The sequence below is a fragment of the Pelecanus crispus genome, chromosome 3 (genome assembly GCF_030463565.1).
Source record: "Pelecanus crispus isolate bPelCri1 chromosome 3, bPelCri1.pri, whole genome shotgun sequence".
In the NCBI taxonomy this organism is placed as follows: Eukaryota; Metazoa; Chordata; class Aves; order Pelecaniformes; family Pelecanidae; genus Pelecanus; species Pelecanus crispus.
The window spans coordinates 46,675,776-46,697,250 of NC_134645.1; the positions used below are offsets into that span (position 1 = coordinate 46,675,776).

Consider the following 21,475-nt stretch of genomic DNA (forward strand, 5'->3'; position numbering starts at 1 on the left):
TGCTCCCCCAGGCTTCACAGAGCACCTGCTTTCTAACCCACCCCATCTTGCACCAGGAGGGCAAATCCTTGCTAAGCAGGGAGCAGGTTGCATGTGGGGTCAGGAGCTGTGTCCCTTGCCCGGGAGAAGGGCAACCAGGACATTCAAAACCAGCTGTAGCATGGTCCTGCTGCCGCACCCACAAGGGAATACTCCGGCCCTGGCCAGGACCCACTGGAACTGCCCTGTCCCTGTCCACACCTAGGAGAGCCCACCACAGGCAGCTTATTCTGCCTACCATGGCACAGAGGATGCTTTGGGGTGCCCTGCACTGCGTTGCCGCAGCGGCAGCTCCATCTTATCCTCAGCCAGAAGGCGGCTGTGTCACTGCCCGCAGGCTGGTAGTGTAGGCAGGGTCTCTGCTGGGGTCACCAGCCAGCTCTGCCCTGAGCTGCAGGAAGCAGCGTGCTTTCAGACAAGGAGCAAGCAGACCTGCAACGCCAGGGCTCGTTCCTGCTTTGGGCTTGTGCCTGAACAGCTCTGCCAGTTTTTTCTTTGGTGTTGACCACCACTGACTGCTCAGATCCACCCAGGACAGTGCCTATCCTTGTTGTGACCCTGTTCTCCTCCTGTTCATCTCTTGCCTTATTACTCCTTAGTGGCCTTTAACGTCACTCTCACAGCTGACTCTCCTGGGGTAGGAGACAGTTCCTGTGTAATCCTGTCACGCGGGCTGTCCTGTGTCCCGCCCCTTGTGCTTGGGAGTAGTTTCCGTCAGACACCTGCACAAATACCTGTGCAATTTCCTTGTTCCCTTCCCTCAAGCTTCTTTTTGCAGCAATAGCTGCAGGGACTTGGCAGCAGGCACCGGTCTTCTTTCAGTCTTTGGTTCTCTTTGTGCCCAGGTATTGTCTCTTCCCAGTCCTTTGGCTGCAGGCTTCGAGGGGAAGGAGAGTTTTTTGTCCCCTGCTCACACTGCGCCGGTGGCACATGACGCCCCAGAGCCTGAATACAGCACAGTGGGAATGGAGCTGGGGTCACTCGTCCATCTCAGAGGCCTGCCCCGCAACTTGTGCCTTATGCAATCCTCTGATTGATGGCCACTGTACACAAATTAATGAGCATGCAGCAGCTGCCTGGGAACCACCCCCAGCTCCAGCCTGCCCCAGAGAGCAGCAGGGAGCAGTCCTGGGGGCTGGCTGCTTGCTGCCTGTCCCTGTACTTAAGGGATGGCTGAGCTACAAGCAGCATCACGTGGCAGGAAGGTGCTCCCTAGGGTATAGCACCCCTCACCCTTTCCCAAAGGCTTTAGCTGTCCACCCAAACCAGGCTAGAAGACTTGTTCCTGGATAGAGACAGCTGGAGCAGCCACATAAATTACTATTGGGATCATAGGGTTGGGCTGACATCTGCCACCAGCAAAACTCCCCTCCCACACCATTCCCAAAGCACCTTCCCCCACCCCAGCCTCCATGCATGCAGCTCCCCATCCACCTGCTTTTAGCAGCAAAGCCTTTGATTCCTCTGCAAGCCAGAGGGAGAGCCCACTCGGGCTGGGAGAGCCCGTGAGCCACGGCTGGGTTCCCGGCAGCAGGGCAGGGCTTGTGCTCACACAGGGGGAGCGCACAACCACCCGCTCCTCCTTTTGCACCACGCATGCTCCTGCATCCCTGCTGCAGCTGGGGTCCTCTCCTCCCAGATCCCAGCCCCCAACCCACTCCACAAAGATGACTGCAAGAACAATAGCTCCTTTTTTTCCTTTTTTCTTTTGTACACAAATATATACAGGGTATTATACACATCTCTACACAGACAGTGCCACTCAGAACACACAGCTCTCCATGGGCAGAGCCCCAACAGCCACAGAGGCAGCCCCGGGCCATGGCCGTACCGACAGCAACTGGAGCATCCCAGCCCCCCTGCTGGACTGGGGGCAAGGGCGGTAGAGGTGGGTGCAAGGATAGGGAAGCAGGATCAATATCCTCCCTGCCCCAGCCTGGGAATGGACCAGGAACTCTCAGCCCACGTGCTCATTTAATTTCCAGCCCGTCCCTGGAGGGGACGGGTGACACTCACCGTGCCTCTCTGCACCCACATGTGCTCCAGCCCTGGCCAAGCCCTGGGAGCCGGGGTGGCCTGCCCTCCCCATGCACTGAAGACCCACATCTCTTCCCCTCCATCCCCCCTTTCCTCCGGGCCTGGGATTCCTATAGAGAGGTGTACAGGAAAGTCAGCTACGTCCTTCCCAGAGTAGCCCCCCCGCCTGCTCTTTGTGTCTGGCTCCCCTCCTTTAATGGCGGGGCGAGGGGAGGAAAAGCTATGGGATGTGACTGCCCTTTCCCAGAGCCGAGGTGGGCAGGGCTGATGCTTCACTTGTTCAGGTCTATTAAAGTGCTTGGAGCTCCAGGGCCAGCACGGGTGATTGAAAAGTTAAATGACTGTCCCCTTCCACCCGGCCCTGTCAGACCCTGGAGGACATGGCCCCAGCGAGCCAGTGCAGCACCCACAGATGACAGGCAAAGGGAGGGTGGTAGTGTCTGCAATGAGCACCAAACAGGGTCGTGGCAGGGGGTTGAGGGAAATAAATATAGCTCAATAGCAGGGAGATTTATTATTTTCCTTTACATTTTACACAAGGGGAGGGGGGAAGCAATTGAGGGCAACTGATCCTGACCAGAAACCTCCTCACAAAGAGCCTTTAAATAAAGTCAGACCTCCCTGCAGGTGCCAGGGGCTCCAGTCCACCTCTCCCATCCATCCTGTCCCCTGCCTGCCTCTGGGACACGGCTATCACCAGGGAGGGGGCAAGGGCAGGGGTAGGGGACGAACTGCCCCCCTCTCTCAGGCTGGGTGATGCCAGGGGATCCTACACCCAGTCAACGCAGGTGAAGAAAGCCGGCACAGCCCCATGAGGCTTTCATGCTTCTGAAGACGGTGGTCTTGCTTGGAGAGCTCCCAGGGCCTGCTCTCCCAGGGCTCCCTCCCTCTCCAACCACCTCAGCTGGAGGAAGACCCTGCGGCAGCTCAGGGAAGGCAGCTCCGTCACAACCAGGCAGCACCGACCCCGCAGGGTGCAGAGGGCCTGCGATCCAGGACCCATTCTCCCCTCTCCCTAGCACCCAGGAGAACCCCAGCACAGGCCCCCCACCCCTGGGACTGACCCTGCTGTATTACGCAGGGGTCAGGTTGATTTGTTTGAAAGGGGAGTAAAATGTGCAAAAAAAATGCCACTTAATGATGCTGCAATCCCCTGCCTGTGCCCCTGGGGGAGGAGGGTACAGGACCTGGGGGAGAGGCTGCCAGCGCCTCCTCCTGCCCATGAGAAATGCCCTCAGCACCCCTCACCCTGCGAGGGGCTGCACAGCTCACACCAGCCCCGCGCCCCTTCCCCAGGGCGATGCCACCCCTGACCACAAGGCCAGGCTGTCACCTTCCGCGTGAGGGGAGGTCTCTGTCACCACCCCCCATGCCTGGCCCAGCTCCTGGCACGTCACACCACGGGGATGCTGCAAGGGATTGAGAAAGGGCACACGTGGGCACGGGGAGAAGGTGCAACAAAAACCACCCCCCTCCCTAGGGGGACTTCCGATACACTAACTAAAGCTTTTTGTTTGTCACCTTCCTGTAAATCTAATAAATTATTAGTGTTTCTCGCCAGGAGGATGGAGGACAGAGGGGCCTGCTGAGGAACCCCCAAAGGTTCCCCTTGCGCTCCACCCCACAAAGCACCCGGCTTTCCTCCTCCCTGCAGGTCCAGAGCAGCACTGTGGGCATCACAGCCCCCCTCCTCCCCAGCCCCTGGGGTTTTGGGGTCTGGGGACACCTTGAAGAAGGTAGCTAGTAAAGAGCATGCCCGCTGAGCTGCCGGCCCGCGCAGGGGTGGAGGGGCAGGGAAATGGAGAGCTTGTGGCAAGGCCCCTGCCCTCACTGAAGGCAGTGGCCCCGGGGCACGGGCAGGTGAGGGCAGCGGCCAGCACCCTCGGGTGCCTCTCCCTAGGTCTCTGTGCACACAGCCTGCCCCGCTCCTGGGCCTCCTTCCCCTCCCTCCCTCCGAGGTCCCTACTGGTGGATCTCGTTCTCTATCAGGCTGTCCTCACACGACTGGAAATCCGTGTCGTTCATGCCATCCGCATTGATGAGCTCCTCATCCTGTGACCCTTGCTCCTCTGACTCCGTTGCTTCACCCTCCGGTGAGGAGTCCTGCAGCACTTGGGCGATGTACTTCTGCCAGGGCCAGGCACAGGGTGGGGAGAGAGCAGAAACACACATAAGCCTGGGGGGCTTCTCATGGCAGCAGAGCACAAGAGGTACAGCACCATGCAAGAGGTTGAGCGTGGGGACATGCTGGAGGGTCAGGAAGGGCCTAGACTCCATGGGATGTACCAAGAGAGGGGGTAAAAGCGGGGTTGGCTTGGCCCTGCAACAGTGGAGGTGCTTGCAGCACAGCTCTGGCCAAACCCCAGCATCCTGGGACAGGCAGCACCCCCAGGGAGCTGGGGCTGGGCAAGCATGGGGCTGCTCAGCACTCTGGAGCTCACATGGACTGGAAGACTGTGCTCCCTTTTTTGCTGGTAGATGTGTCCCTCTGAGGCTGTGCCTGCCTCCTACAGGGAAATCTTGGAGATGCTTTTGGAGAGATGCTGCTGCCCTCAGGTACATGGAAACTGGAAAGGAGCCTGGATTACTCCAAGGGAGCAGGAGGCTCTGCTTTACCTCATCTCTGCATGTACTCCCCTGAACAGCTCTGCACAGACCCCAGCTACAAACATCTCATGGCGGGAGCAAATGGCTGGAATAGAGCCAGTGAGCCCAAGAGAAGGTTCAGAAAACTGACTCTGGAATCTGAGTTGGGCAGGGGAGGGGAGAGTCCCCAAAGCACTTTCAAGGCCTTCAAGGCAATGCCCACAGAGACCCCTTTGCATTGGCACCAGGACCAGCCCAGCAGGTGACAGCCTTTGCTGATAGGCAAGTACTCAAAGATGCAGAAGAAGGGAGGCTGACCCAGCTGGATTTACTCTCCTGGCCAAGAGAGAGGCAGAAAGTAAAGGCACAGTGTCTGGGAAGCAGCAGAAAGAGGGGTTTGCGTGTGTGTGTGTGGAATTACACTTCATCACCCGGCTCAGGCAAGTGGCACAGGGCCCAATGCTTGGCTCCCACCTTTGCTGGGCAACTCCAGGTGCTGCCTCAGAGAGGTGAGGAATGAGGTACTTGGACAGGGAGGGGAAGGAAAAAAAAAAAATCTACAGGTGTTACTTCCCTCTTTTCAAACCCAGGTAAAGAGCATGCCAGGGCACGAAGGTGGGGACAGGGACTCACAGCTGATTTGGGAGCCGGCAGACTGGTGGCAGGTCTCCCGTTCTGCCTGTTTTCTATGGTGTCCACCTCCGTGTGGTCAATCTGGAGAGGAAAGGAGAAACTGAGAGACTGCTGGGGCAACACGTCTGCTGTCCCACCACAGGAGTAGCATACAGGCAGCAGGGACAGCCTTGGGACCATCCCCTCTGTAAAGCGAGGGTTGAGAGGCTCTGCCACAGAGCAGACTGGGACCCCCCCCGCAGAGCCCCTGCTGTTTTGCAGCTGAGCTGTGCTCCCGAGGGGAAGGGTCCTGCGCCCCGACCCAGCACTCCGCCTCACCTTGTAGTTGTGAGCACTGAGGTATTTGAAGTGCCCGAAGCAGACATGACACAGGCAGATCACAATGGTGATCACGAGGACCACAAAGGTGAACATGGAAGTGGGGGCCAGGAACCCTGGGGCAAAGGAAAACCAGAGTGGCCATGTCAGAGGAATTCTTGACCATGCCCCATGGCCGGGGGCTGCCAGGACCACAGCCCAGCCAGGGAAGCGTTTCTGTAGGAGGCCAGGGGATGGCATCCCAGCCCAACACTCACCTGTGCGCATGGTAGAGAAAAAGAGAAGCCAGAAGAGGCAGAGGATGGGGGCTGCCACCACCTGGTTCACAGCCCCTGAATGGATCTTCTTGTCAAGCTTGGCAGGCAGGTAAGCATAATACAGGTTGTATCGGTCCACCAGGTGCTTAAGCAGCATGTACATGAGCCCTGGGAAAGAGGGGAGGGATGCCAGCAGAGAGGGTAATCAGCCTCTTTCCCAGTGCCTCCAGCTGACAGGGAGTATTTCCCCCACCCTTCTTGCCTCCCCGCCTCAAGCTCTCCCCAGCCTCTGACACAGGGGGGCCGAGGGGGATCTCTTACCAAAAGGGACGATGATGGGACAGGTGATGCTGTATGTCATGACCACAGTGAAGACACACATCATCCAGGCGTAAGCAGCCCCAAACTGGAACTCATAGGCCTGGTGCTGCAAGAGGGCACAGAGACTCATCAGCATGACCCCAGGAGCTCAGCGGGGGCATGCAATGCACCCAGCTGTACACACAGCATTGGGCGAGCCCCATCGGGGCCCCATCGCAGCACTCCCATCCCCGGGTGAAGGCCACAACCCAGCCCCTCAGCCCTGCTACATACTCGTTTGACGTTCCTCCGCTCAGCGGCTGAGCGGGCCAGGCAGAGGCGTATCATGTACATGAGCAAGCCGGGGATGCGCAGCAGGTCCATGGCGTTCCCAATGAAGGCAGAGGCGATGACATAGTTGACGAAGAAGGCCCCGTTGTCCGGCAGAAACACACATCTGGGGAGGCACAGCAAGAGCAGGCTGCAGGAGGTGCTCCCCACTTGCAGGGCAGCAGCTGGGAGCCCCCAGTCCTTTTGGATGTCAACAGGAACCTCCCCCCCTTGCAAAGAAGGGCCTTCTGGCCGACTCCACTTACTCAAATCGCACGGCAGCTTCGGCGAGGAATTTTTTGTCAAACAACCAGCGGAAAAACACATCCAGGCTGTGGGGGAGGAAGGGCAAGAAGACAAGAGGAACAGTCAGAAGCAGTGACAGACATGCACATGCAAATACGTGGAAGCTGCTCTAGAAGGACCCAAAGCTCTGACCACAGACGGTTTTCTTCCCTCTTGGGATGTGTCACCAGCAATTATGTAAATCAGACACTGGGAAAAACAGTGCAGCACCCAAAAAGGGATGTAAAGCTTCCCATTCTCACGTGTGGTGTTCTCCATTTGCCCTGATCCTATCAGTAAAGTATTATCCTCTTCCCTCTGTTTGGGCACAACATCCATGCAAGGAACAGGTGACTGACTCTACAGAAGAAACTGGTTAGGTACAAGGTAACCTCCAACACAGAGATTAAAAAAAAAAAAAAATCCCTTAGAAACAAATTCCATTTTCCTCAATTCTGATTTTTTGATATAAACCCATCCAACCCTCTGGTACCTTGGGTACTGGTGGAGTACAGAGCTCCAGAGGCAACAGCAGGGGGACCGAGTCCTTGGAAGCACAGTCTGTTTAACGGTATCTGGTCAAAATGCAACCTTCCAAGAGCATTCACCTCCCTAGGTTGTAAGGTTATATGCAGCAAGGCATTTTTAATCTGGCTGGGAAACATTGCTGTAGTCACCCACTGGGATGAAGGGCTATTCTGCCTCTATCAGAGGGTTCGTCTATTCTCAGGAGCTGCCTGACTTCACCACTGAGGGGCTGCATCCCGAATCCTGAATTTAGGGGGGTGTAGATTGCCCACCCTGCAATGTGCAAGTAACTCACTACCACAGTAAGGACCCCCTGTCCCACTCCCACCTCCCAGTGTTTCCTTCCTCACACTATTTCCCTACTTGGCCACTGTTCAGTGCTGAGAGCCCATGCCAATGGCTGGCAGCTGATGCACCACTGTTTGCCACAGGACATTTCTACAACCCCTACAGGAAGACTTGGGGCTCACATCCAGATGGATCAGTATTTCTGCAGCCTACACATAGCAATTCCACCCAGCCAAGCAGTGCAACCTACTCAGTTCAGGCTCAAACAGGGAATTCACTAGTTTTGTGCAAAATTTGGTGTGTGCACTGTGCAGAGATGGGGAGTGCCTCCTTCACCAGCAGACCTTGAGCAGACTTTTCACATGCGTTCACCAACCATACTAGTTTTTGCCGCATTATTCATAACACCAAGGCACATGTCAATGCGGCTGCACATTGATTCAACAAACCCCTAAGGACCCAACCGTGTATGGTCTGGCCTGGCCACCCAACCAGAACTAAATGCTACCTCCCCAATGGGACAGTGGCCACTGCACTTGTGCAGTGGGGAAAGGAAGTAGCGTAGGAGAAGAACCAGGGATGCACCTCAACCCTCCCTGTGTCCCAGGTCTCTCCACTTGCTCTTCCCCCTGCTCCAGCCCTACCTGCTCAGGCCCAGTGATGGCAGCAGCAAGACCATGAAGATGAGGAAGGTGTAACACTTGTGCATGGTTGTCCTGTTCTCTCCAGACCTGAGGACAGAGAGGAAGCTGTTGACCTTTCACTGTCACCCCACCAGCCCCAGGAGTAGTAACTCCATTGCTTTCTCATCAGAAAGCACCTCCCGGTGTCTAATCTGAATCTCACCCTGTCCACGACTAGTACATGAATATGCCCCCTTTCCCTCCAGTGTGTCCGAGGTCTGCCTGTTCTCGAGTCCCAGTTTCTCCCCCCTTGTCTCACAGGCTCTCCCAGACCTCCTATCTTTAAAGGACTCTCTGCAATCATCTCTCTTGTCCTGCAATCCTCAGAGCTAGCAACAGCCTCCCCACCAGTCTTTGCAACACAGAGCAGAAAACAAAGCGTACATCGCACATCCTCCTGGGAAAACGCCTCACAAGCAGCACATTTCTAGTGCTCTGCACTTCAAACACCTTGCCTACAGCCCAAAGCCATAGCACCTAAGGTGATTTTCCCTTAGAAAAGCTATGACTTACACATGGGTACAGGCACACCACCCCTGCCTGCTCACCTGAGTCAAGACTTCCCTCACTAGCATTCCTCACACAGACCAGCCCCAACTCCTCCCAGCTTTCTTCTTCTTGTAGACCTACATCAAGCTCTGCTCAGACAACCATGCTGCACAACAACAGCTAAGGACTGGCAGAACAGCTGTCCACGGCAGACCCCAGGTGTCCAAGAGGTGCAACATAACACCATGCTTGGAGTGGAAGACAGGATTTCAGGCAGAAGGATCCAGCCAGAACCTTTACATCAGTGAGAAGTGTCTAGTGGCCAGGCAGCACGCTGGTATGACTAAGAACAGGTGCTGGCTGTCCTTACCTGGTCCAGTGCGCTTCGAAGAAGGCAGAGTAATACACAATGGTGGGCAGCAGAGCAGAGAAGCACCACAGCAGCAGGGTGGGGAAGAACTGTGTGATGATGGGGTTCTGTAACGAGGCAGAGAAGAGACTGTGTATTACATGGTGTGGCAGCTCTCATGCCAGCCACAGGTACAGCTGCTTTTGCTGATGCCGAGTCCCCAGCACCACAGCTGCCACTGCACCCTGGCCAGGCTCAGCACCTGCCTCCCGGTCAGGCTGACAGGACCTGGGTAATGCTGATAATCTCTCTCCCTAGCTCCTCCCTTGCAGGGGCTGTTGTGCCTCGGGGTGGTTCCCATGGTACCCATCCTGCACCCATCTCTAAAGGCCTTACATTGAGGTACTCCACGGGCTTGGTGACATTGAACTTGTCCATAGTGGTGATGATGATAGCAGGGGTAGTGAGGAAGAAGAGGAGGATGAAGAGGACCACATTGATCACGAGGCAGCGGATCCACCAGATGAAGCCCCGGATGGAGAGGTGTTCCCTGGGAGAGGGGAAGGAGGGCATCAGGATGGCTGCGTGGGAGAGAAGGGCAGGTCCGAGGCCTCACATGCACACCACGGCCCAGCCTGTGTGAACAGCACTTGGGGAGCCAGCCCAAGGCTTTCCCCCTCCAAGTCAGATCAGACCTCTAGCTCAGCCAGGCTGGGCTTCAACAGCAACTCCAGAGGAGCAGACAGGGAGGATGCACTCCTTTCCCATGAGCAGGCTCCCCACAAAACTGCTCACCAGTAGATGTTCTGTGGGTCGGGGGCGTAAGTGACTGTCCAGTTGGAGACATGGAGGGACTCGCTGCAGGAGGAGGCCCTGGGCTCCCCACGGCATGCACAACCCTGACACTTGCAAGCATTGAAGTCTTTGAGGATTCTGGAGAAGAAGAGAGAGGGAGATGCTGACACAGAGGTCTGGCAGGGACAAGTAAGGGGGGATGCCTTAGTGCTGGCATTCCTCTGATTTAAGGGGAGAGCTGCTAGAGATCACCTTCCAGGGAAGGACAGGATCCTTTGTACTCACATGGCTGTGATGGTCTCATTGTGGAAGGTGACAAAGGCCATCCCCAGAGGCTTCTCATTCACCTTCTCCTTCTCCCTCTTGTAGTCATCTTTGAGCTTCTCCTCCAGCTTGGTGTAGTACTCGATAGCCTCCACCTGGGCAAGGGGACAGGGGTCAGAGCAGAGACCCAGGGACCCAAGCCCCTGTGCATCCCTCTGCCCAACACCTCCAGCTCTCCCCCCACCTCCTCACAGCCCCTGATGACACAGCAGCACAGATGGCCACAGGGCTTGGGGTTGATCATGGACGGCGTGTTCTCTTTGCTCTGCAGATTGGTGAAATAGATTCGCCCACGCTCAGCTTTCTTCCTGAAACAGGAGAGGGGAAGATAAGGAAGGAAAGAAGGAAAGAGGGCGGCTCAGAAAAAGCTCCCATGTCATCAGACTCAAGGGGAAGCCCACAGCCCCCATCCACCCTGCCCTCTCTCCCAAACCAGGTGTTACCTCTCCGCATCGAGAAACATCAGCCGGGCCACATCGTAGCAGGGACGGGCCTCCAGGACGGTGCAGTTGGCGTAGGCCTCCCTGTGGATGGGAAGCACCAGCTCATCACACCCAGCACCAAAAGCTGTACCCTCAAGCAAACCTCATGCATCCAAGACTTCTGTCCTGCCCCAGGGTAAGCATCAGGGTGCACAGCAAGAGCTTGCTGGGGGCATCAAGGGAGCCTGCAGGCTGTCCCTTACAACGGAAGCAACACATGGAGCAAATGCTACCTCCTCCGGGCTCTGGCACAAGGAGCCTCTCTGGACTTCACCCTGTGGCAGCAAGGGTGACACCCCTCTGACCCCACACTCCCCCTCTGCCTTCATGGGCCATAGGGCTTGGGGTCAGAAAGAGGCAGAAGGCTTCCCAAAGAGTACAAAGCATTTCTCCTTTCCTCATGGTACTTCTAAACACCCTGTGTTCATTGAGGTCCTGAGGGAAGAGGACTTTTTTTTGTTGTTATTAAAAAGAAAAATACACTTTTCTACAAGGACCATGATCAGTGCAGAAGAAGCAGCACAACAGACCAGTCATTGCTTGAGCACTTCCTGCCTACATCTCAGTCTCTGAACTTGACTACATCTCAGGACATGCTCTGTCTACTACTTACCACACTGACCTGCTATGGCTCCACAAGAGATAGCTGGGCGTGACCCAAGGACACTGCACATTTAGATAAAAATTTACCCAGAAAAGTAATACTGAGATGCCCAAAATAAGAGTGTTCACCAATTTTGACTAGCTTTCTGCTCTCAATGTATTACTGCCACTTCAGGTAACACTAGCACTACCCCAATAAAAAGCATCCCCGTTACAGAGCAGCCTTTATTTAGAGACACAGTGAGACTCACTCGAAATGCTTCTTGATCTTCTCTGGCTCAGCATATTTTGAGATTCCATTGATGAAGAGAGTTCGCTTAACCTGGAAGGAAGGACAAAAGGAGAGAGCAGGTAGGTGTGGATTATGTGAAAGACCGGACTGCAGCAAAACCCCCCAAGGCCTGAGTCAGCAATGGGAAAAGGCAGCCCCATCACTTCTAGCACCCAGGGCTCCCCGTCTCCTATCCTTCCACTAGCTGTTGGCATCCTGGTGCACAGCAGATTGACAGGCTGGGGGCTTACACTGCAGCTGCCTGAACAGAAACAGGGGGTAGCCTTAAGAAACGAAGAAGGCAAAAGCAGCTGGAGCAACCCCTGAGGAAGGCATGGGGTCCCTCGCACATGTTCACCCAGTGCAGACCTCTCCTGTTTCCCCACAGGCAGTTAGGACTGCTGCTCTGGAGGAGATCTGCCTTTGGCCAGGAGGAATAAAAGAACAGCCAAAACAAGACAGCCTGAAATTGCTGTGGGAAGCAGGATGCTCGTTACTCTCTCCAAGGCCACCTGACTTGACAGAAGGGCATGGGAAAATGTGGCTGGGAGATCGGCCAGATCCCGCTCACCAAGTCATCCTCTTTGTAGCGCATCTTGGAGGTGTGCCGGCGCATGCTGTATACCGTCAACAGCAGGTACAGGAAGGCAAAAGACGTGTGCAGCCACAGCAGGTTATTCCTGTCACAAGGGAGACCACAAAGGTCAATGCAAGGTTGCCACTACAACCCTGTATATCACTAGCCAGGCCCTGAAGGCGCTGGGGCGATGAGCAGCATAACCGGCACAGCCACCCACATGCCCTACAACCAACTTCCAGGAGCTCAGCCTGAAAATTGGAGCAGGGACAGTAGCCTCATGGCGAGGGCAGAAATGCAACCTTCAAGGAGGTGAGGCTCTGCAGCAAGTGGACATTTACAAAATACCCTGAGGGCCTTAATTAACCATCCTACCCCTGCCCACACATACCCGGAATTTAGGTTAGCGATAGTTGTCCTCCCAAAGCTGTAGGCGTTGTTTTCTAGAGAGAAAGAGGCAGAAACAGGCATGTTCAGTTATACTGAGTGACACAGAGCACCACTGGGGTGGGATACAGCAGGAATCTCATGTGCAGAACACACCCTAAAACGCAAGCTGCCCGGGATGACCCTCTGGATGCACCATGATCAAAGTGGGACAGGAGTCAGGGTTTGCCTGTGTTAGTCCCATCCTGCCCTTCACTACTCCCTGGTGGTCTGGGCCATAGTGTTGAAAGCAGCTACCCCAGCCCAGCCAGAGGCTCCCTGCTCTCACCTAGCAGGTCCCCTGAGAAGTTGACAGGTAACACGATGCCCACAGACAGCACGCCCACGGCCACCAGCAGCCCGATGATGTGCCTCTGGAAGGACAAGTAGTGCACCGCATCACCCCCACACTTGTCCCGGATCTCGTCATCCCTGCCAGGGAGAGAAAGGCAGTCAGGCAATCTTCTATGTTCCCTCAAGTGCTGGAGAAAAGCACAGGGTCATGGCTGCCCTCCTGGTTTGAACACACACAGCACTGCTAGTTCTGCCCTACAGAGCTGTGGCCAGGCCTTGGGTAGGGATCCCCAAGTGCAGCTTTGAACTGGCCTGGGCAGAAACCTGCCCATGCAATGCTTACTGCAGTTGCACTCCCCATGCCCCTGCCCTCCAACCCCTGGGACGGGCAGCTGGACCCATGCAAACCCCACCTCACATCCTTCTGGGGTGACCTTGCTTTCCCTGCTGAGATACAGGATGGCTGACACTGTCCCAAAGCACTCTGAAGCCAAGAAATGCTTAGGAGACTACTCCTGAGCATCATCAGGCTGGGGGTGACTCCCTGCATCCTCCAGTCCCTCCTTCGTAGTCATTCCTTGGACAGCAGCACCCCTATCAGTAGTCCCAGGGAGAGGAGCATCTCTGCAGAGCAACAGACAGCGATTCCAAGATGGGACTGAGGCAGGGGAGACCTTGGCTGGGGGCTCTTCTCTGTCACAGACTCACTGTGTGACCTTAGTTTTCACTTTAGGACTCCTTATCAGATCTTGTCTTTGCTTGTCCTCTCCAGGGGGCACACTTTACTTGTGCTCTTCTGAGAAGGGGCTGCAGCAAGGGCAGTGACTTCACACAGCTGTACTGCACTGGGTGTCCCAATGTCCTGCACTACCCTCTGCTTCTTCCCCACGTGGGTCCTACGTGCAGGTCCTGGGGCACTTACTTTATCCTGAAGATGGCTGTCAGCCAGGAGCAGAAACCCTGTGCAGAAAGAAGACGGGAGGGTCTTGCGTCACTCTGTGCTCCCTTTTCCCTGCTCCCTCCTTCAAAGGCTCAGGAGGGGACCAGGCTGGTGTCCTTGCACCTCCACAGACTCTGCTCAGGACAGGAAGGGGCCCAACCACAAGTACCCAGACGTGCAGAGCCCTGGATGGGCCCAGGTGAAAGAGATGACAGTGCTACTCCACAGGGCACAACACAGGCTGGACTCTGCCATGTGGTTGCCCCCTACTAACTGGCAGCTCAGCCTCCCAGGCAACCCATGGGCTCCTGGCTAGCATGGAAGCTGTCCAGAGCCTAGGGACACCCAGAAAATTCACCATACAGGTACTTTAGCCATCATCCTGGACAAGAGGAGCTCTGCAGGGACTGGGAAGGCAGACTGGGCCAAGCCAGTGCTCCTCAAAGGACACCTGGGGGAGGAATATTTCCTCTGGGAGCTTCACCACCCATCCATCACACCTTGTTATCCTACTGAACCACACCTCTCTTTTAGAGAGGAAAACAGCAGTACAGGTAGACAGCGGTGCAAGGAGCCTGGCATTGTTCGTAATGCTAAGATGATGGGCTGGACAGCTGTCCATTAAGCCACAGGGATGTACAGCACATGTGTACACATGGTGTACAGCCTAGCACATGTCTAGAAGGTACATAGTTATGTCTCCTTGAGCTATATACCACACCACACACTACAAAATGTGGAACCTAAGGTCCAGGGATGGGAAAACTGTATTGCTTCTGAAGAGCCCTTGGTTCAGACAAGCTGTGGGCTTCTTGCCACTCAAAGGCAAGGTGTTTGACTCTTTCTGCTACTCACGTTGTCCCTCTGGTCAAAGTCCACAGAACTGGAGACGGAGGTGAGGCGCTCGTAGCGGTCATGGTTGTCGGAGTGCAGGGCGGAGGCTACACTAAAATGACAAGCGGGAGGTGAGGGGAGAAAGTTAGAAGATGTGAGGAGGCAGCCCGGCCAGGAACCAAGAGCACCCAGAAGATCAGAGGTTAATTCAGGTCAGTTTGCCCCACGATGGAGAGAGATGAGGTCAGAGAGCAGAGGTAGTAGTAAGCAGAAACCCCTCCTCAGACAGCACCCTGAGCTCAGCAGCCCCCATGGGCTCGACCGTGGATGCCACTCGCTCAGCACCTTCTGAGAGAGGTGCCATGGAGGAGAGATGAGGTCTGTTTAGCGCAGGGCTTAGACAGAGGAGAGGAGGTGGGAACTGGAGGGTGCCACAGCCCCTCTGGCTCCTGTGTGGCCATGAGGCAGCAGCCCCAGTGCTCTGGAGAGGTGCTGGCAGCAGCTCCCGCCCTGTAGGGCCTCACTCATCAGGGAATAGGAGGGCTGGGAGTCTGGTGGGCCACATTCCCGGCTATACCAGTCCTCCCCACCCTTAGTGCTTCAGTGCAGGGAATCCCAGGAGGAGGAGGAATGCAGCTGAGCCCCGGGAGCCATGCTGCCTGGAGCCAGGCTCAGCCCAGCCTGCTCCACAGCCTCAGCTGGGCCTCCTACCTGGAAATCCCTCCAGCAGGAGCAGGGCAGGCAGCTAGAAGTGAATGACCGCAGGCTAAAGGGCAGGAAAGCAAGAGAGGTGAATATCCGAGATCGCTTTACTCCAGATGCAGGCAGGGACCTAGATGAAGAACCTGCAGCAGAAGCATCCGAGGCAGACAACAGCCCCCGCTACAAATGGAGACAGAGGGCAGCTGGCAAAGGAGACAAGAAAATGGTCCAGAGACCTAAATTAAATAGCTCTTGCGAGATGACAACAGCAGCCCAGGACCTTGAAGGTGCAAGAAGAGAGATGGCTGATCTGAAAGCTAGAAGCAAAGGAAAAAAAAACAGATGAAAACACAGTCTCCCTGTAACCAGTACAGGCTCAAGCAGGATCAGATGGACAAGAACCCAGAGAAGAAGCAACTGAGAGACAAGCGCTAGAGACAAGGTGGATGACACTACAGTAAGGAGAACAAGCAAAGACCCTTGTGACACTGCCGAAGGAAAGAGGATGGGACATGTGGCCTCCCTCAGAGCGGAGCAGCACCTGCTGAGTCCCTGGCTGGAAGCAGCAGAGAAAGGGGAAAGGAGATTAGCTGAAGGTCATGAGACTACTGGAGTGCAGATTAGACAGTGGTGTGCAGCCTCGCGACTGCACAGCCCAACACTCTGCTCTGCTGGAGAGACAGAGCGAGTTTTGACCAAGCTCTTGGACCTTCAGCCCTTTAAAATCCCAGAGGCCTTGCAGCTTGGTGCAGGGAGCGAGGGTGAATTTCTGCTGTCCACAGCCCTGAGGAGAGCTCAGCACGATGACATGGTGTGCTTTTGGCTCCTTGGTACTGGAAAAGCAGAGCGCAGAGCAGAGCAGCGCTGGAAGGGACAACGGAGTGCCATGTTATGAGATGACCAGGCTAACTCAGCTCCATTCAGCAGGATGCAGAGATGATAATCAGGATGACCAGCAGTGCTAAGAAGACAGAGGGGGCTAAACCTTGCCAAAGATGGGAAGCTGAAGAGGGAGCTCCAACAGCACCTGCACCTAGCTGGAGACTTTTTAAAGCATAGCACTAACCTAGCAAGTGGGTGGAGGCAAGGTTACCCTAAAAAGCGAGAAGATTAAGGTGGGACCCTGCCCACTGCCCCAGGTTTGATGCCAGCCCTGCTAGGGAGGGAAAAGGATGGGGTCCAAGGCATGGCTAGCCTCAGGCCAAGGGAATTGCAGGCTCCAGGGAGGGGAGACCTGGTATGCTGTGGAAAGGGCTTGCTGTGGTGCAAGGCAGGAGGTGGCTGTATAGGTGGCAAGCCCCACAGGGCTCTGTGATCATTGCCTTTACACATGGAGGAGCAGGTGGGTTGCCACGATCTCCCAGTGCAGACTGAATCACCGATTAAGAGTGCTGATGGCTACCACAAGCCCTGGCAAGGGGCAGGACAAAGGCACTTGCTGATTCTCAGGCAAAGGGACACATCTGAGGAGGATGTCCTCCTGCACCAAGAGCAATGCTGCACGTTCAAGGGCTGGGAGCACCATGCAGCATACATGTATCCCTAACCCACCACGTGCCACTGCACCCCAGCACAGAGAACAGCTGGGATGCGAAGGTACCACCAGCCTTGGAAGGACCACAGCCAGGACAAGGTTTCCTTGTTGAGCTCCACAGGCTTTTGGAAGTTTATGGCTACCAACACCGTCCCAGCTCAAGCAGTAGGTTTGGGAGGGTTAGCAGAGAGCTCCAGCAAGCCCAGATGAAGAATGGGAGTGGGAAGAAGCAGCTCCCTGGAGAGACACGAGCATTTGTGAGGATAACTGAGGTGGCCCCTCTGAGAAGCCTCAGAACATGATGGCTATGCTACCTCTGCCTTACTCCCCCTCCAAAGTGTTAGCAGTGAAAAGTTGTCAGACACACCTGAAGCAGAGCCAACCACCAGTGAAGCACTCAAGCATGAGCAAGGTGTCCCATCTGTGCCATGTACCACAGCTACCACCTCCTCTGTTTTTACCACACTGACTGCTCCACTCCTTTGGAGCATTCCTGTACCGTCTCAAGGCAGTAGCAGTGGCAGATACCTGCTTTGCAAGTCACGGCATATGAGAAGTGAGGCTGCAGCTTGCTCACCTGGCCTCAGACATGCGTCAGCCTGGCTGGAGCAACTGTCGCAGGCTCTGTCCTGCTGGCTGACTATCCTCTACAGCATGCACCACCCAGCCAGTCAGCAAGGCATGGGGGATGCTCTTGTCTTAGGCATAAAAGCAGCAAGAAAGATGAAAGAGAAGGGAGGGAGGGTCCATGGCAGTGCTTAATGGGCAGTGCCAGGCCAAGGTGCTGGAGGATGCTCTCAGAAACACTGAGGCAGGAAGTTTGCTTCTGCAGGGGGAGAGAGAAGGGACAAAGGTGCTGCCTTGCCAAACATGCTGCCAGCTGGGGGTAGCAAGGGCTCTGCCGATGGTCAGGCTGGAGAAGACCTTCCTTCCAGAGCCCAACTGTTGACCCCAAGAGCCAACACTTGCTCTAGTCCTGGCAGCCTCATGTGGTGAAGGACAAAGAGAGAGGCCTTGCAACTGCCTGCCAGACCCTCTTCGTGGACCCGCCTGGCCTTGCAGCTGGTGAACAGCACTCGTGGCACCCTGGCACGAGAGGGACCAGGCAAAGGAGGCTCCCCTGCGCCTGGGTGACCCAAGCATGCTGTGGGCTCAGGCAACTGGGTTTATTTTCTCCATCGTAAAGCAGGATAGCTGGACATGGGCAGGCAGAGCAGGGTATGTGAAGTGGCACCCTCCACCTTGGCTGCGACTAGGAGCTCCTCAGCACTGTTGCCCTCAGGAAGCATTTAAGGGCTACTAAGGGAAAACCAGAGTGCATCCAGCTGTGGTAGTGGCTGACACAAAGGAAGGGAAAAAGAAGAGCATGAATCCATTGAGAGGCACAAATCCAAGCCCAAACTCCCAGCCACTTAGATTAGTTCAGAAGCAAGACAGAAAACTGCAAGAGAAAAGGAGAAAGAGAGAGAGTACGAGCAAGAAAGAGAGAAGAAACAAGACCCTGAAAAAACAACATACTATTCCCGCTCCTCTCGCTCCGTCTGCCAGCGTCGGCGCCTGGGGGCACAGAAACAGAAAGGGAGAGGTTACAACCATGGGAGCAGGTGCTGGGTCTCCTCTGATGCAGGGAGCTACGCACCCAACAAGGCTCCACACCATCCTGAGGAAGAGAAACCTGCCGATGGTCAGGCTGGAGAAGACCTTCCTTCCAGAGCCCAGCATTGCCCCAAGCCACAACCACCCCGAGCCCCCACCGGCCCAGGGGCAGAATGCTTTGCTGCCAGCTAACGGGAAGCTGGCTTCACTGTGAAGGTGACCTGGCTCCACCCTGTGGGCATCTAGGGGAGCTCCTGAGGGATGGGGACAGGCAGAACAGCTCCCCTTCCATGCCTCTCCTCCCCACCCAGGCAGCCAACACACTTACATTCCTACCTCCCAAAATGTTCAACCCACCCTGCCAAGGGCCAAGCAGCAGGGGCTCCCTGGGATCCCGGTCCTGGTGATCCACAGCTGTTACCACAGCGATGCTGTCTCTTCTCCCCATGCTTACCAGCTCTCCGTCGCCAAACACCTGGCACCTCTCTGCCTTCCTGCCTACAGCCCCTGCTCCCACTCGCACCCAAGGTGCTCAAGCATCACCTCCGAGAAGGGTCAGCCCTCTCTCCCCACTGAAGACCAGAACTATGCAGCCCCTGTGGCTACCAGCCAGTGCCTGGGCCCAGATGGCTTAACCCCAAGGAGCTGCTGCCCTCTCCCCAGTGAGGCCTCATACAGCTATTCCCTTCTCACTTTCCCCCAATGCCCCTGCATTGCTGATTTCCCCAGCCAGGCCAGGAAAGGAGGGGCAGAGGAGCCACAGAGACACAGCTGCTTATCTAACACTATCCAGGACCACTTATCCAAAGCAGGAGAGTTCCTGTTTTGGTGCTGGAAGAAAACAACTCCTACTCTTTCTACTGTTGTGCACGGAGTTCTCAAGAGCAGTTTGCTTGAATCTGTATCGCCAAAGGAACCAAAGAGGCTGGAGCTCAGACCCATATGAGCCTTTGGGCATGATGAGCTCATGAAGCTGATCAAGTGGAAGAACAACCTACCACAGCCAGCCTTCAGAAGCCACACTTTGCCTCCAGCATGTGACAGAGCAACCATGGGCACAGCAAACCACTCCTGGAGAGAGCCAGACTACCTGCACAACCCCTCTAGCTTAATCAAGGAGAGTTCCTTGTTCTGCCCTGGAAAATAATTATTGTCCTTCCTGCTGCTGACAGCAAAAATGAGAATAGCATCTCACTCTGCTGTGGAGCTGCCATCCCCAATGGGCTCCAACTTTTGCCAGCAGACACTGTAGCCCACGAATGCATCAGGCAGGAAGGATCCATACCCGGACGACTCAGCAGCACTTGGGATGCAAGCTAAACTCACATTAGCACAGCAGTACTGCACCTGGAAATGCAGCCTACCACTTTCAAGTGCTCTTAACAAGAACTGCATCCAGCAGAGCCACAAAGACACCTTCAGAGGCTTAACAAAGCCTTCACTGTGGCAGGCCTCACCTTTCCTGTGACCTCTTCTCCTCTCTCCTCCCTCCCCTCCATCTGCTGTTCCTCTGTAAGGGCCCTTGAACATCTCTGTCACTGTAGGGACCATAAGTGATATGCAGCCAGTGGGGGCCACTCCCTATGTTTGGAGAAGGATGCTGCAAAAAAAGCTGGTAAGTGGGGATTCTTCCTGTTCCTGGAGCTCAGGGGATATGACTGGCATGCTTGCCATTCCTCCCCAGCTGCCTCCAGCACATGCAAGGGGACTTATCCCTTCTGCCCTGACCGCAAAGAAGAGTACCGCTTGTGCCTTGTTTTCCTGCCCCTCTCCCACACTTACCTGTCAGCATCAGTCACCAGGGCCAGGCGGCCGTAGTCCCAAGCAACTTTACGCAAAATTGAAAAGACAAACAACAGTGCCTGGAAGAGAGCAAAGGAGGAGCTGTGAGATGAGGCATTGTCCAGCTCCATCCTTGTCCTCTGCATGCAGAGCCATGGGAACAGGGAGGGTAGGAGGGGACAGGATGGCTCAGCTGACAGCACACTGAGTCCATGGGACAGCACTAGTTCCCCAGGGCTGTTAAAATCAGACTATCTGGATGGCTGTGGGAGGCAGAGGTCCAGGATGCAACATACAGTAGCTCAGTTAGCCACAGGATCAAAAGGCCCTCAGGTCCCAAGGAGGCAAGATTATGGCTACAACATCTGTGGTCCTGCAGTTCCTCAGGAGGAACAAGCAAAGCCTTTGGGTGGGTAAAGATGCAGGGACTTGGCATCATAAGCAGGATTTTTGGTATGCAGGACTGACCTACCCTGACCCATGTCCTTAGGAAAATTTGCAACACCTTTCCATGGGCTCAGTGCAGTGGAATTGGAGTTAAGTCAATAGCGGCTAAGCCCACAGTGGCTATGGGATGCGATCAGGGCCATAAAGTCAGCCAGCAGCAAAGTCTGGGACAGCATTTGGGGCCCTCAACTCTAACCACCCAGCCACAGTCCTCCCTGCATGGCTAATTAGGGGAGAAGGTGCTGAAGCAACAGTAGGTACACTTACAAGAAAGCACATAAAGTCAAGGGCTAGGACGGTGGGCACCCCACCGAACGGCAGCCCCTGCAGCACAGTGCTGCGGATGCGGGCACTGTAGCAGTAGTCCTTGGTGCTGTTGTTGCATGTGGAGGCTTTGCAGGTGGCCCCTGCTGAGCCCAGGGTGGCAATCACGTAGGGAAGCATCTCTACAGCTTCATCGTCTTCCCTGGGGAAAGGAGAGAAAGGCCTGGTTAGACACACACCAGCCGGACGACAGCGTAGCCCTGTTGGAGTTAGGGGCCAACCTTGCCTGCTACCGCAGGCTCCTCTGCACTAGAGGATTTCCCTGGGAACCAGTGTCCAGGGACAAGGTCATCTGGAGAAGCCTGCTGATGTTGGGAGGAGCTGGAAGAGCCTGGGTGCTTCAGCAGCTGTGGTCCCACCATGCACAATCCTAGAGCTCCTTTCCTTGTTCCCCCACTCTCACGCCATTTAGGTGCACTTCC

General features: G+C 55.5%; 1 protein-coding gene across 2 annotated transcripts; it reads right to left on the bottom strand.

Annotated features, from left to right (window-relative positions):
• Positions 1-3,977: 3,977 nt before the first annotated feature.
• On the bottom strand, positions 3,978-21,173 carry TMEM63B (transmembrane protein 63B). 2 transcript variants are annotated; one of them, XM_009486434.2, is made up of 23 exons: positions 20,997-21,173; positions 20,283-20,362; positions 18,423-18,461; positions 14,690-14,780; positions 13,817-13,854; positions 12,890-13,032; positions 12,566-12,617; positions 12,169-12,277; positions 11,578-11,648; positions 10,685-10,765; positions 10,426-10,549; positions 10,203-10,336; positions 9,918-10,055; positions 9,519-9,672; positions 9,144-9,250; positions 8,246-8,332; positions 6,767-6,832; positions 6,465-6,627; positions 6,192-6,297; positions 5,871-6,038; positions 5,614-5,729; positions 5,296-5,376; positions 3,978-4,203 (listed from the first exon to the last, which is right to left on the bottom strand). In XM_009486434.2, the coding sequence occupies exons 1-23, from the start codon at positions 21,171-21,173 to the stop codon at positions 4,039-4,041; spliced, it is 2,490 nt and encodes an 829-aa protein (XP_009484709.1). In that variant the 3' UTR covers positions 3,978-4,038. The 2 variants fall into 2 exon arrangements, with proteins under 2 accessions (XP_009484709.1, XP_075563162.1); XM_075707047.1 differs by lacking the exon at positions 18,423-18,461 and having other exon boundaries at positions 20,997-21,023.
• Positions 21,174-21,475: the final 302 nt, after the last annotated feature.

What these genes read in the sequence shown, in the direction of transcription:
- TMEM63B (XM_009486434.2), bottom strand. Translation starts at nt 21,173, where the DNA reads ATGCTTCCCTACGTGATTGCCACCCTGGGCTCAGCAGGGGCCACCTGC. An exon ending in TTGACTTTATGTGCTTTCTT is followed by an intron (nt 20,363 to 20,996) that starts GTAAGTGTACCT and finishes GCTCTCTTCCAG; the next exon opens with GCACTGTTGTTTGTCTTTTC. An exon ending in AATGAGACCATCACAGCCAT is followed by an intron (nt 10,056 to 10,202) that starts GTGAGTACAAAG and finishes CTTCTTCTCCAG; the next exon opens with AATCCTCAAAGACTTCAATG.